At 35.2% G+C, this 16,577-nt stretch overlaps 1 protein-coding gene across 2 annotated transcripts in view; it reads left to right on the top strand.

Moving 5' to 3' along the window:
- The window catches only part of NFAT5 (nuclear factor of activated T cells 5), a 140,516-nt gene that overhangs the window by 106,384 nt on the left and 17,555 nt on the right, over positions 1-16,577 (top strand). For both annotated transcript variants that reach the window (XM_023738414.1, XM_023738413.1), the window contains 4 exons: positions 4,582-4,716; positions 4,843-4,895; positions 8,769-8,901; positions 10,818-10,901. In XM_023738414.1, coding sequence (XP_023594182.1) covers positions 4,582-4,716; positions 4,843-4,895; positions 8,769-8,901; positions 10,818-10,901 — 405 coding nt within the window. The remainder of the gene's footprint in view (positions 1-4,581; positions 4,717-4,842; positions 4,896-8,768; positions 8,902-10,817; positions 10,902-16,577) is intronic.

Below are 16,577 nucleotides of genomic sequence, written 5' to 3' on the forward strand. Positions count from 1 at the left end.
ATTTATCAGTTGATGGACCTTTGGGTTGTCCACTTTTTGGCTGTTGTGAATAAGGCTGCTGTAAACATTCACAAATAAGTGTTGGTGTAGACATACGTTTTCATTTCCCTTGGGTATATACCAAAGAGTAGAATTGCTGGATTATACGGTAGATAGTTTCTTGTTTAACATTTCTCTGAATTTCCATCTTCTGACATACAGATGACAGTTTTTTTTTTAAAACATTTCTCTATACTTTAATATCATTTTCTAAAGATATTGAAAGCAAATGAGTTTTTTCTTCAACTTAATCATTATTTTATATCTGTTCTTTAGTCGTTCTTTTTTAAATCTATTTTTACAGAAAAAATAAGATATACTATTAAAATTTTCATATTCATGGGATCATTCAGCATTTTGGCAGGTAGTAAAATTGTTCAGATGATTTCTTGTAACAGTTGGCACTTATTGGGGGCTACAGTACTTGATAAAAACAATTGAGTATTCTAATGGCAAAATAGTACTTCATTGCCCATTTATTCAGTCATTTATTCCATGTGGATGTAGTGGTTCTCCGTCTTGCCTGTATGTTAGGGTCACCTGTGATGCTTAAAAAAAGAAAAAGACATGCCACTTAATCAGTATCTCTAAAGGTAGGTTTTAGGCATGTCTGTTTTGGAAAGCTTCATAGTAATTTAATGAGTAGTTACAATGTGCCAGGCTCTGGAAATAAAGAGATGGAAGCTTAAGGACCTTACAGTCTAGCAGTCCAGAGGGAGAAACAAATCAGTAAACATATAAGTGTAATATGATATAAGGGCTATGATAGACGCATAAATAGGTTGCAGTGGTATCATAGGAAGGAAGAACATCCCATTTAGACAGCTTGGAGATGGTAAAACTTGTGTTATGTCCTGAAGGACAAATAGAAGTAAGCCAGGCAAAGTGGAGTTTAGAAGAAGGTCATTCTGAGCAGAGAAACAGTGTATAAATATACTTTATGAAAGGGCATGATTATTTTGGGGGACTTAAAAATAGTTTAATGTGATAAGAGCAAAAAGGTGTACGTAAAGAAGTGGTAAGACTTAAGGCTAAAGAGCTAGGCAAGATCTCTTTCATCAAGAGACTTTTGTGTTGAGCTAAGGAATTTGAATTTTATCCTGGCTACCTTAAGGAGCTAGAGGCTTGAATTTAGGCTTGAGGGGTGAGAAGGAGAAGAAGAATATACATGTAAATAATACCCTGTGAAGCAAAGACCTAAAAGATGTTTTTATTTAAAATATTAAAAATAAGAATGTTCCATATTGGGCTTCTGGTTTGTGCTTATTTCCATGAATATAACCTTCTTGGCAGGTTTGAGCAGTTGTAATAAACTGAGAGGTGGAAAGGAAGTCACTAAGAAGAATCGGAGTTAGAATGAGAGATAGAAGGAAACAGGATGATGAGAGGGAGGTAGAAATAGAAGAGGGGCCAAAAGGTGATAAAGGCGGAAGGGAAGAGAGGAAACAGATACGTGATCTTTCATCTGGAGATACTCAGTGGAAAGAAGGCCTAATTCCAGAATTCATGCTTATGGCCTTAAAAAAAAATCCCGTTTCTCTTCTAATTAATGTTGGTTTAACAACTGCCATTGGATCCATTGCCTGTCTTTTTGTTTGTTTGATTTTAAGGGGATGGAAGAATCATCCTCTTACACATTATTGACAACTTTATAGCTCTCCAGACAGTACAGGTATATATATTTGTATTATATTATTCTACTGTATCAAATGAAGAATATCAATTTTATAATTGTTCCATTTCCACCCTACTATGATAATATTTTTGTTTAGTAGAGCAAAATAATCATAGCTTTTTTAGATTTAACATATGTGATTTTATCTTACAATTCTTACAGAATTTAATCTGACGGAATATAACTTTTCTCTTATTTCTTCTTATCTCACAACTTCGGGAAAAGGATAATAGAAATTAAACCTACCTTCTCTTAAAATTTTGGGCACAATTAGCAATTTAATGATTTAAGAAGCCCTGGTGGCATTAGTGATTAAGCGCTTGACTGCTAACCGAAACTCTCCCCCCTCCACCCCCAAAACGTGTTGCCATTGAGTTGATTCCAACTCCTAGCGACCCTGTGGGACAGAGTAAAATGGCTCCATAGTGTTTCCAAGGAGTGGCTCGTGGATTCAAACTGTCGACCCTTTGGCTAGCAGCCCAGCTCTTAACCACAGGCATGAGAGGTTAAGATTTACAACACATTTTGGGGGGGACACAGTTCAATCCATAACAAGACTGCTGTGTGAAATACAGGAGCCCTGGTGGTACAGTGGTTAAAGCGCTTGGTTGCTAACTGAAAGGTCGGCAGTTTGAACCCCCTAGCTGCTCTGAGGGAGAAAGATCTGGCAGTCTGCTGCCATAAAAATTACAGCCTTAGAAACCCTGTGGGGCAGTTGTACTCTGTCCTATAGGGTCACTATGAGTCGAAATCTGCTTGACAGCAATGGGTGGGTTATATGAGAAGCATATAAAAATGCATTCCTTTTATAGCAGAAAGCTGGCTGCTTTTTTGGTGTGATAATTTTTTTAAGCAATATGATCACTTACAAGAGTCAGCTTACAAATTGCTTAAAAGATAAAAATAAAACAGTTAATGCTCAAATAATCCTGAGTTTAGTTCTGTTTAGTGTGGAGTTAGTCCTGTTAGATAACCATTAAACTTTTTCATAGAAAAGACCTTTTAAAAGGTCAAAAGTTAAAAAGTTACCTTGAATAATGACAGACTAGTTCTTTGTATAGTATAAATATAAAGATGTAGGAGATACATACACAGTGTACCTCCAGAGGGGCCTCGTTTGGCAATCTTAAGTCTTAAATACATAAAAAGGGAAAAAAGAAGATAGGAAAAAAAGTTTTGTCATCAGTGAAGTGGAATTTCCACATAGTATTTGAAAAGCGGGGAAAGGTTATAGACTTTCATTTTGTTAATGCAGTATATTCATACAGTTTGGCACCTGCTGTGTTATCAGAGTGATATTTACCATATTTTTATTGAATATCTTTTAGAAACAAATACCTAGTTCCTATGTTTCCCCAAAAAGTTACCTTACAATTAAATTAATTGGTTGTTAATTACTTCTTAGTTTAAAAGTGTATATAATATGACCAATAACCATTTCTACTCTGTTCATAACCCGTAGGTTCTAGACAGAGTATACGTATATACAGTCACAATGTCTTTTAAAATCCCAGAAATTGTTGAAAATGTCATGTTATTTAAATATTTAACAAGGATAGGATACTTACTTCTTTGTATCAATCAGAGGCTAAACGATGTCTCAGTAACTTCCAACCAAAAAAAAAAATTAGTGGCTTATAAAAACAAAGTTTTACTTCTTGCTCACTTTATGATATATTGACTGCGGCTGGAAGCAGCTCTGCTAAAACTTAATTTTCCTAAAGTTCAGTGAAACATATCGTTAATTCAGAAATTGATAGACAAACCATATTTAAGTTTACAGTATATATGTTGTAACCATTTACTAAAATTTACAAGTAGTGTAATCTATGATAAAGTGCTTAACCTTGAATGAAGTTATGAGTACTTAAAATGTATTTATTTACGTAAGTCAGTGTCCCAGAGAGAGTTTGGTGGAAAAATAGTCCTTAGAGGTGTCAATGAGGAAAAATTCTGGAGTCAAATATGTTGGGAAAACTATATACTATACCTGCTTCTTGGATATTTACAATATACACAAGAATATGAACAACTTGGAGAAACCCTTTTGTTCATTTAGCTTTGCTTACCAGTATTTCCCAGATTTTCTTGTCTGCAGAACCTGTTTTTCTAAGCGATATCTACCTAATTTTCTTAAGAAATCCTGGCATAAGGAAGGAAGTTGGTAGACTAACAACAGTTTATTCATTACATCTGGCTCCTCAGTACTTGTCAAACTCTTCCTTAATTTTAGTAGTACTTAGTTAGCCTTTGTAACTGAAAAATAAATGATTTTATTTTTAGACCTCAGAATATCCCTGTTTAGGGAGACTTCCTGGTAGAATGAGTTATTCTGAATTGGATTCAGTCTGTGCATTTTCAGATGTTCTTTTGGTATTCAGCCTGCGCCTCCTCTGCCTAGATCCTTAAAGTTGCCCTCAATACCACCCAGATGGCGCTCATTGCCTCAGAAGTCGTATAATGGCATGTCATAGCTGACATTTTTAAGATTAGGACTGTGGAACAAGCTTGTTTTTAACTTTAATTTTTTAAAAAATATTAAGACAAGGCATGACCAAATTCATATTTTTTAACCTTCTTATTTCATCTAACGAGAAAACAAAGATGATATGTATCTAACTGAAACCTAATCTTAGACATTAATTTATCTATATAAAATCTTCCATGGTGGTTTAAAAATTAATGTAGACTTTCCTGTTTTTTTCTCTGCCCTCTGTTAAGGTAAAAGTTAAGTTGCAAAATATAGGAAGTTAAATGCAGTGGTCAACAAAGACAGCTCATAGTTGTGGATAATTGAAAGTTGATTTTACACAAGAAGTGTAGTCTTTTTTTTTTTTTTTTAATTGAATGCTTATGTATACCCACAGCTCAGCCAGCAGGAGTGCCAGAAATCTTAAAGAAAAGCTTGCATAGCTGTTCAGTGAAAGGAGAAGAAGAAGTGTTTTTAATCGGCAAGAACTTTCTAAAAGGAACAAAGGTTATTTTCCAAGAAAATGTTTCTGGTAAGTAGGCATAATATGGGTACAGGGATTATTGCATATTTCACTTTGTAATAAAGATATAGTCATAGTAACAGAATAAAAACATTTTTCAAAAGTTTAGTAAGTCACTGTTTTTATTTCAATCAGATGAAAACTCTTGGAAGTCAGAAGCTGAAATCGACATGGAATTATTTCATCAGGTATAATTTAAACCATTTTATAATTTGGTTGTTTACTCTCTGAGAAATTCAGTTTTGTTCTGAATTTTTCCTGAGCCAACAGATTAAATTTCTTCTTTATAACAAGATTTGTGTGAATCATTTAAAGTTTCTTTCTTGAGTTTCTTCACTGAGATAGAATTATTCCAATGATGCTAGAAATGTGACTGATTTTCTATTTGAAAATTTTAAGAACATAAATTTTATCAATTTTATTTAAGTCACTTTCCCACCACAAAGAACAAAGTTATCATTGTTAATAAATGAAACATTCTTTCCTACTGTTTATTTGCTCTGAGAATTTTGGATTATTTAAACATACTATATAGTTAAATCAAAGGGAAACTAGTATTTATTGAGTACCTGCTATGTGCCAGGTGTTTTATGTCTGTTACAGTTACCTTTTTTACATTCAGAAGCACTGTTTGTTACACTTAATATTAAAAACTCTGTATTTGTAGGACCACATCATGTATTGTTTTCTAAATACCAAGTAAAAAGAGCTTGGAAACAAGGATAAAAACTTGACTTAATTAAGAATCTGGTTGTAGAACAGATAGGACCAAATCCATAGAGGTGAAGACTAATAGATGTGAAGGCCATGTTTATGAGCTAATGCAGATAGAAGGCAAGGTTGAATTGCACGTGCAGAAGAATAATATGTACAGGTGTAGATCACAGAGATAGACACTAGAAAAACAGGAACAAGCTAATGTGTAAAATTATCCAAAGCAAAAATTTAGGGTAAAGAGCAGAGGGTGATAGAAAAGACCATATGAAAGCAAGCGGAGAGGTAGAAGAGGTAAAAATTGAAGAATCTATAGCCAATTTATAAAAAAAAGTTTGTAATTCGTTTGTTTTTAATTCCCTTGCATATTGAAAAAAACTAATAAAAATTTATGACAGTGTATATAATATAAAGTGGAGCTTCCTATATGCCTAGACAAATGCTGTGTAGAACATTTTCCTCTAGCCTTATGTTACTACATGCTGTGGAAAAGAGATAGTGGGATTCAAGTCATTCCTTTATTACATACACCATTGGACAATCTCTGCTAGGGTTCATTGCCAGACTAGTCATAACTGAAGTTCTAGTACCTGCTTTGTCTTTAACAATCTGTTATCTAAGTAAGACAAGTCACTTTTTTTGCCTCAGTTTTCTAATACTTAAAATAAGCTCTTTCACTAGATGGTTTGAGACACCTTCTAACTCTGGCATTTTATGATTTCATGTATAACTTGTTGGTCAGACCATTCTACTCCCCAAGAATCAGCAATGGCTTCCTCTGGAGGACTGCTAAGATTAAGGACAATGTATTGTACCTCTTCTGTGTTCTTCATAATACCAAGCACATAATATATACTCATGAAAAGCTTGTTAGTTCATTTTATTCACCACTGAAGAAAAGATCTCTCTGTGGTGTAAGGTCCCTTGTTCTTCTTTCTGAGGGCACTTCAAACCCTAGTTTCAACCAGATTCTTGTATGCCTGTGTTTTGATCCTGACTGAAGCTTAATTTATCTTTGCAATACTTTCGTGTGGCATGAATATGTTTTCTTTTTTGATGCATTGCTTGTGATACAGGCAGTCCCTGGGTTATGAATGTCCAACTTAGGGACAACTTGTACTTAAGAACTCACTGCCATAAAACCTATTATATTAAAAATTTGATTTAAATACAGTGGTTCGTAATAACGAACACACTACTTTTTTGACACTCATGAAAACATTGCATGATTTGGAAGTGTTTTATATGCTTAGAAAGGTAAAATGTATACTATATACTAAAACAAACATTTGACTGACGCTAAGTAAGAACCATATGTAACTGTTCTGACTTACCTACAAATTCAACTTAAAGACAGACTTAGGAACAGATCTCATTCGTAACCCGAGGACTGCCTGTATTCCATTACGATGTTATTTCTTACTTTTATCTTATGATGCAGTTTTATAGATAAGAAAACTACTTCTGGAGATGGAGGGACTTATATATTATACAAAATATTAATAGCCCCGACAAATTATAGTCTTAACTTACTGTTTCATTTAGAACTTAATATTAAGAACTCCTTCCCTTCTTTTCTCCCTCCCTTCCTTTACCTTTGAGGCACTGGCTAGTTGCATTTTTAAAAACACTTTTTCAGGGCAGTTGTGACACCAGCTACAATAGATTACAGAAGAATAATTATAAAAATAAGACGTGGTGCAATGGAAAGGAATTATGTCCTTATTTGGTGACTATATTTAGAGGTCCTGGAGTTTTTGCAAGCCAAGTATGTAAACAAACTAAATCATAATGTGATCTTTCATTAATTCTGTGGTTCTGCTTTTCATTTTAAAATTTTTATCTTTTTCATAGAGAGCTTTGACTTTCATTTTTTTCCTAAGAGGTTTTCTGGGAAGTATTTTCTTAGAGTGGAATCAGAATTGCCATATAAAGAATTGATTCTAGACATTATATTAAGGAAATGAAACAAACATTTAGAGGGAAAGATGATGAGAAAATATTTTGAAAGAAAAGAATCTTTGGGTGTGGTCAATAAAGAAATATCAGGCCTACACATAAAAGTAGAAAGGGCAACTATAATATTAAAAAATTCCCAGAAGATGGTATAAGTAGAAAAGACCATTTAAAGGTAACTCTGCAAACTCCAGTTATGAATAATTGTAATAGTCATTTATTTGCAACCTCCAAATCAACTCATCAGGTATTAAACTTTTTCTATTATATAACAGTTGAGATTAATGTAGTCTAGGAAGACAGTTCTTTGTCTAATTTCTGGCTCCTCTAGTCAAGGCTAGATATATCCCATGCTCCTATATACCAGATGTGATGGGCACATGGTCATTATATCTACTCTCATTTTAACAACTTTAGATGAATTCTGTATGGCCTAATTGCGTATTAGAATATATATTTTTAAGATAAGTTAGTTTTGAAAGAAGGAAGGAGTTCAGCAGCTTGAAATGCAGAAGTAAAAAGAAACTAGAAGCTAAAAACAGGTATATTAGAAGTTGGAAGAAGTATACAATTTGACAAAAACTTGTTTTAGAAAGCATGAAGCAGAGGGATTAGTGTATCAAAAATAGAGAATTGTATAGATTGTCACTTCTCATACTTTAGTCTTCTGAGTTCTTTCCATGGTACTTTTTAGAGTGTAAGAATAACAAATAAGGAATTAGTAGTTATTTGTGGGCAAATAGAAAAAAATTTTTGGATGTTTTATATATTAAAAAATAACAAAAAAGAATAGCTTAGGGGAAGTTGGAACTTTAAATATAAGTGTCCTCAGGGAGTTTTACGTTCTTGCAGTTGGAGAGAGACAAAAGAACAAGCAGATAGTAATAGTAATTTCAGGTGGTGATAAGTGCTATTATGGAAATAAACAAGATTTATATGATAAGGTCACGGAGGGGTGCTACATTAAATAGGGTGCCTGAGAAGGCTTCTCTCAGGAGGTTGACATTTGAGTAAGACCTAAAAGTGGGTAAAGGAAGAAGCCATTTGAAAAGGTGAAGAAGAATATTCCGGTCAGAGAGAGAAAGTGTAAAGGCTCTTAGGTAAAAGTAAATTTAGTTTAAGAGTGGACTGAAAAGGTCAGTATGACTAGAGTGCGGTGAGTGAGGAAGAAAGTGGGAAGTGAGATGAAGATGACAACGCAGGGGATTTTGCCTTAAAAGTGGCCATAAGATGAATGTTCTGATTTCTGTGAACCTGAGTTTTGAAATACATTTTTTTCTTAATTAGATTTTTTAAACTTTATAGCTAAGAGTACTTAAATAAAAATTGTTTCATTTCAGAAATTTAAATGTTGCTTCTTTTTTTGACTCTTGTACTTTTCTTTAAATTAGAATCATCTTATTGTGAAGGTTCCCCCATATCATGACCAACATATAACTTTGCCTGTATCAGTGGGAATTTATGTAGTGACCAATGCTGGAAGATCTCATGATGTTCAGCCATTCACCTACACTCCAGACCCAGGTATGTCAAAATGAAAAGTTGTGAACTAAAATGAATGATTAATTTCTAGTTCTTTGAAAGGATATGAAGACTAACCAACCAAAAGAAAAATTTATTCACTAAGATGAATTGATAACTAGTTTGTTTTGGATCAGGTATTATTTCCTAACAAGACAGCCACCAAATACTGCTTTTATTCTTATGTTAGGGGACTCATTTCCAAGCTGGAAGATGGCATAATGGGGAAAGGGACCCCCGGCCTGCCACCCTACTTTTCCCACTCCTGGCTCCATTCTGTACCTAGAGGGCCTTGATGCCTCAGCCAGTGCTTCCAAGCTCTGTCTACCCTGTAGGCCTAAGAGAGCACACACAACCTGGATATTTGTACAGGGAATTCTGGGATACTGAGTACTTGGTACATGGCCAAAGATGGGGTGGGAGAGGGCTCAAGTGAACATATCCTGACTCTACACACTGTCAGACACAAGCCCCTCTGAAGCTTTCTGGGCCTATACCACCAAACCCCATACATATTACATGCATGCTCTCAGGCACTTAGTTCTTGGCAGAATCTTAAAACCTTTATTTCATTCCCAGTTGGTCCCTGAAGCTTTGAACTGTTTAAAGCACCTTCAATTTTTTTACTTTACCACATTAAGAAACCAAAACCCGACCTGTCCAGTAGATTCCAACTCATAGCAACCCTATCGGACAGAGTAGAGCTGCCCTGTAGGATTTCCAAGGAGCTGCTGGTGGATTTGAACTGCCAACCTTTTGGTTAGCAGCCAAACTCTTAACGACTACACCACCAGCGGTCTACAATGTTAAGATACAGAAATAATGTTAGATGTTATTTTCAGTGACTCCACAATGGTAATTCCTGTAAGAAATGGGTATATATATTCATATAATTTTTGCATCTCTGAAAACAAACTACTAATAACTTGATTTAAAAGTAGAAATTTAAAATTTTCTCAAGGATTAGTTTCTGTTTTTAAATCTGTAATTATTAATGTCTTGCTTAAATTGTATATGGATGTGTTTTCCATTCATTTCCCTATAAATCATTTGTCAGACCCACTATGCTTACTAAGATAAATTATTTAACTTAATTCTTAGAAGATGTGTACAATTTTATTTGTCTCTTTATTCAATGAAGTTTAACTGTCATTTGACATTGTCATGTCAAGAATAAGAAATTGAAAGTAAGCTAACTCAAATGCCGTTTTGAAATAACTTACAGAATAAAAAATACATATATTGAGAAATATAAATTTATTTAAATAAAAATAATCATTTTAAGCAAGAATTTGCTTAATTGTAATTTATGTAACTTTATTGTTTAGAACTGATCTCTTAGGCTTATCAAATTTAAAGTTGTTATTGTAGATGTAGTTGATATGATTATATATAGTAGCCCAGCAATTTTCCATTAATATTGACAGTTTTTTTTTAAGACTTTACCAAAAGAGTAATCATAATTCTATACATTCAGTATGTTCATCATAGTTACTTTAATTCAGTTTAAACTTTGACTAATGTTTCTGAGTAGGCATTTTTTCTTAAATCATTTAATAGGTAAATGGTGAATTTTTTTTTTTTGCTAGTGTTGCAGTATGTTTGATAAGTTATGAATGTCTAATATCAATCTTCTACTTATCTGATACCATTAATATGTACACTGTTGCAAGAAGGATTTGTTTAAGTTGTTTTTTGGTTTTTGCTGTTTTTGTAAGTGAGCATATGCTTCTGCCCACTTGACTACTGGCAAATCTAGAGAACAGACTGCTGATTACAAAAACTCATCTCAACCTGGAATTTCTGCTAAACAAATAATTTAATGATGTTTTGTGAGAAAGTATTCTAATTAGAGAACTTTAAGATACACATTTGTTAGGATGAATAAGTTAAAGTAAATACATTTTATCTTTTAATAGCAACAGCTGGTACTTTGAATGTAAATGTGAAGAAGGAAGTATCTAGTCCAGCAAGACCTTGTTCTTTCGAAGAGGCCATGAAAGGTACCAAATTGATTCTTCTCAAATATTATAAATAGATGATCCTATATGTTTTTTAAAGAAGCCCTGGTGGTACAATGGTTAAGCACTTGGCTGCTAACCAAAAGGTTAGTGGTTCAAACCCACCCGGTAATCTGCAGGAGAAAGATGTGGCAGTCTGCTTCTATAACGATTTACAGCCTTGGAAACCCTATGGGGCCATTCTACTCTATCCTAAAGGGTCACTAGGAGTTGGAATTGACTTGATGGCAGCAGGTTTGGTTTTTTTTTGGGTATGTTTTCTCTAACCTTAGAACACTTAGCAGGGTATCTTTCATATTATAAAATAAATATTTGTTTAACTTTGCTGAATGCAGAAGCTTGTTTTTCCAGATTGATATTCACCATATAAACATACTTGTTTTTCCCTAACATATGTTGGAGTAGAGGAGTTTCTGTATTTATTTTTAAATTCCTCATATTAAAAAATCTTAAAAGTACATATAAAGTACAGTAACGTATATAAGATAGAGTTTATAAAGGTTCTTGCTACAAATAAGATTAATACTTGACACTGAGACTAAAGAGACCAAAAAATAAACTACAGACATTTGAAAAAGTTACTTTAGGTTCTTTAATTATTCTTTCTATTGATATTCTTATTTACTTCCCTGCCAGTCCCAAAAGACAGTGAAGATAATATACTTATATCTTCAGGATGTTACAATGTGGTATAGTAGATTCTTAGCAGATTTCTAATACTACTGTGGCATACGATGATGATGCTTTTGCACCTTTGTTATATGAAGATACTGCTTACATGATGGTCATTGATTTATTCCTATAATTCTGGCATTTATATTTTTCTGCCCTGAAATTCATATGTGTTAAATCAAATTAACAGTATTTAAAAAAATACCTATTTATGTTTTCAAGGGACATGCTTAGTAAACTTTATCAAATAGAATGAAATTTTTTTCTATTATCAGTAGTAAAATTCAGCATCCACATATAAATGTGTTCAATATAGCTTGCCATTATAATTTTTGACCATGAATACTTTCCAGAGTAGATTAGGGAGGAGTTTGTTTCGCTGCCACCTAGTCAGCCCTCAACTCATGACAACCCCATGCACAATGGAACAAAATGCTGCCAGTACTGTGCCATCCCCATGATTGGTTGCGGATCAGACTGTGATCCGTAGGGTTTTCATTGGCTGATTTTCGGAAATAGAGCACCAGGCCTTTCTTCCTAGTCTGTTTTAGTCTGGAAGCTCCACTGAAAACCTGTTCAGCATCATAGCAACACACAAGCCTCCAATGACAGACAGGTGGTGGCTGCACATGACGTGCATTGGCTGGGAATCAAACCAGGGTCCGTGGAGTGAATGAAAATTCTGAATCACCACTGCTCCTAAGGAGGAATTATGGACATAAATAAACTGCCAAATTTATCAGGTTGAACTGCAGGCAAATTTACAAATGTTAGTCACAGCTGACATTTATTGAACATATACTAAGTGCTAGACAATATAGCAAGCTCTTTATAGGTATTATCTCATTTAATCTTCACAGTTTTATAATTCTCATTTCATAGATAAGGAAGCTGAGGCTCCAGAGAGGTTAAATAATTTGCTGAAGGTCACTTAGGTAGGATTAAAAAAGGATTGGTTGAGCTTCAGTATGTAAGGTAATGCATCTAAGCAAAAGTAATTCAAATCATGTTTATAAGATGAATAATTTTATAATTACTTCATTATTAAAGAAAGAGATATTTGTGGTCTGTCCTTTCAACTTTGGGGCATCCATACTTTTCTTCAGAAATCCCTTGATGCTGCTTTCATAGAACATTAGGCTAGGTAGAATCTAATCAATGTGAAATATCTCACACAAGATTATAAATTCAAGGTTAAAAGGTTTTAAATTTAAAATTAAATGCTATGTTTAATTTTTGATAATAAAAAGATTAAGTTTTTTGATCAGAACCTTACTCGCCTAAGAAATGGATAAGAGACCAAAAAAATACATCCATACACGTTACTCTTTTTCAGTGTTCAGACTTCCTTATTTTGAACTGACAGTTACTTTCTAACTAAAAATATGGTAAAAATTTTTTTATGAAGATACAAAATAAAATTAATTTGAATGCTAAACTATCTTACTAGTTTAAATTTTTTTTGTCATTTTACATATAATATTAATTGGGGGTTCCTGATTGATTAAAAAAAGCAGTAACTTTCAGAACTAGAAATTCTCCTTGACAAATAGCTTACTTTTATGATTTCTTAAAATCAGAATTTTAGTATAATGCCAAGGTGTTGTGTGGGAGATTTAATTAGGTATGCTTTAATGATGAAGACTCAGCAACATAAATGAATTTGTGTTATGACAGTAATCCTCCAACTAATATTCTTATTAAAAAAATCATCAATTACGATATGATTTAGAACCTGATAAAATATGTTATTATGGCCAGATATTTGGAACCTTTCTTTCTAAAGCAAGCTTCTAATTCCTTGGGAGGTTTGGGGGTGGCGGGGAGATGACAACTGTACAACTACTTAATGAGGTATTAAGTCCAATGCCAAAGCATCATGATTCATTTTCATTTTTACCCAACTGTGTGTATAGCCTTAAAAACAAAAAGTAATACAAATCAAATGATAAGATAACAACAGTGTAAACTATTGTTAATGGTTTCTTCGGAATATTTCCAGAAAGGTTTCTTTATACCTGTAGATATGTATGTAAACACTAGACAGATTACCAAGGACTTTGTGATGTAGGTTGAGGACCTAGAGGTAAAGTATTGATGTGGATTCTCTCAGTTTCATCTTCTGTAGGGGAAAAAAACTGTTGTCGTCGAGTTGAATCCAACTCATGGCAACCCCATGTGTGTAGAGTAGAACTGCACTGCATAATTTTTAAGGCTATGACCTTTTGGAAGCAAATTGCCACTCTGGGTGTGTTCAAACCATCAACCTTTTGGTAGTAGTTGAGCACTTAACTCTTGCACCACCCAGGGGTCAGCTTCTGTAAGGAATGGTTACTTGGATGAGTGTGAAAAATAGTTGAGAACGTATACTTCTCTCATATTGGTTGCAGCTGTGTAGAAAGGTTTAGAAGCTTGAAGGAACCATAGAGATAATCTAGTTCAGTCTCGTTTTATAGGTGAATAAACCAAGGCTTAGAGAGGTTAAGTGATTTTCTCAAGGTCACACAGCTAGTAGTTGCAACCTAGTTTTCCCCCACAAGTCTATATTTTTATCATCTTTTTCTTTCCTTATAAATATTATTTTATATCACCGTACATATTTATATTTGGCCTAAGTGCTACTTGCCTGACAACAAAATTTTAATAAAGATCATTGTTATCTCAGTTTCAAAAGTTGTCATTATTTGGCATGGGTGGAAGAGATGACTGTTTAAAAGCTTTGTGGCATAAACTATCAATACAAGTATTTTTCACAAATTCTAATAGATATTGGGTTGATTGAATATGTCTGTCTTATTTACCTCTTGGATTTCCTGAATTGGCTTAAAAGGTCCCCTACAACCTCTAGGTAATACATAGACTTTACTTGTTTGTAGGTTTTTCCTCCCTCATGAAATGTAGTTTCCAGGTGATAGAGACTTATCCGTTGTATTCATCACTGGATCCCCAGAGCCTAGAGCAGTGCCTTTAACACTGTAAGAGCTTAATACATACATCCTGAAAATGTAGAGGAGAAAGATATGGTGACATCTCTCAAGCCATTTAATATTGTTTAAAAGTCCATTAAAATACAGTTGTGGATTCTGGGACAAGATGGTATAGACTCAGTTTTACCTGTTCCGCCTCTCTAAATACAACTAAATACCTTGGAAATAATTCAACAGAAACATAAAAGGACTTTAAAGTGTGGAAAGAAGAAGGTGGATTGTCTAGGGCTCTCAGAACTTGAAGAACAGCACAGTGAGTTTCCTGAGTTTTCTTTTTTTAATCTTCCATTTATCCTGGACTGGGTGTCAGAGAGGCCTGCAACCCAGAACTACCAGTAGGCATAGACAAAAAATAAATCATTAAATAAACAAGAAAAGCCTGTTCACTTTGGCCAAAGGACTGGGAATGGGAAAGCCCAGTAGAGACTTAGTGAGAAGACTGATACCTAGTGGCAGCAGCTGGCCTGCCAGCAGAGTTTGGGGGCCAGCCCACCCCATACCACACCTCCCAGTAACAGCAAGCTCAGTCTCCCCACCGCAGCAGGAACATTAGAACCTTGGCAGGCCAACCCACACCATGTCCCATATCTGCCAGCAGTATTGAGCCCAGTCTGCCCACAGTGGTACCTGTGAGGGCCAGCACACACTAGGTCCTACATATGCCAGCAACAGCACTGGGTCAGTCTGTCTGTAGGAGTGGCAACAGCAGAACCCAGGAAGGCAACCATTCCTGTGCCGCACACCTGACAGCAGTAGGCAGGCCCCTCTACCTGCATTGGTCATGCCAGCAGGCTCTTATCTTCCCCGAACAGCAGAGAGAGACACAGACCTGGCAGCTCCTGACCTTCTACCCAGGAGCAGAAGATCCAGACCAAGTGTCTTGCAGCCTTCTACCCAATGGCAGAAGGCAACCCAGCCAGCAGCAGAAGGTAAACCAGGCTTGGGATCTCCCAACCCTTCTTCCTCAGCAGTACTGGCAGAGTTAGAGCAGGAAGCCCACTGGCAGTAGGAGACCAGAGAACATGCCAGGAGAAACTTTTTCTGTCCTGCACATCTGGCATCTTTCAACCCCACCTAATGACACCAGGCAGCCCAGGGAAGTACCTTTTGCTTCTGCAGGCTATGCCAGCAGGGATCCAGCTAGAGCTGAAGCAGAGCCAGAACAATGAAGCAGACCAGAATAATATTGCAAGGGCTCAGAAAACTGTAAATCGCACTGCAACTACAGTGCACAAAAATAGACGCAATCCTGGAGGTCACCTTTCAGCCAAATAATAGACTGACCTATAAAATAAACATTAACACCAGTGAAGAATATGCCTTAGAAGAATCAACTGTACGAGACCAAAAGGGCAACAATTACCCAAAAGCAAAGATGAGAAGGCAGGGAAGGACAGGGAAATTGGACAAATGGAAACGGGGAACCTAGGGTGGAAATGGGGAGAGTGCTAACACATTGTGGGGATTGCAACCAATGTCACAGATCAATTTGTGTATGCATTATTGAACAGGAAACTCATTTGCTGTGTAAACTTTCACCTAAAGCACAATAAAATGTTCCCCCCCCACAAAAAAAAATGTAGACTAGAAGTTGCATAGAATAAATAGAGTGCTAAAATAGGATCAAGATTCATCTAACAAAATATGCAGAGTGTCCAGGATACAATTAAAAATCACTTGTCGTAACAAGAACCGGGAAAATCATGACTTGAATGCGAAATGACAGCTGATGTCAGTACTGAGATGAATCAGATGTTGGAACTACCTGACGAAAGTTTTAAAGAAGCCCCCATAAAACTACTTCAGCAAGTGGATGGAGGGCTCTGGGGACCATGGTCTCGGGGAACATCTAGCTCAATTGGCGTGACACTACTTATAAAGATAATGCTCTACATTCTACCTCGGTGAGTAGTGTCTGGGGTCTTAAAAGCCTGTGAGCGGCCATCTAAGATACTCCACTGGTCTCATCTCTTCGGGAGCAAGTGAGAATGAAGAGAAC

Source organism: Trichechus manatus, unplaced genomic scaffold (genome assembly GCF_000243295.1).
Source record: "Trichechus manatus latirostris isolate Lorelei unplaced genomic scaffold, TriManLat1.0 scaffold00116, whole genome shotgun sequence".
Taxonomy (NCBI): domain Eukaryota; kingdom Metazoa; phylum Chordata; class Mammalia; order Sirenia; family Trichechidae; genus Trichechus; species Trichechus manatus.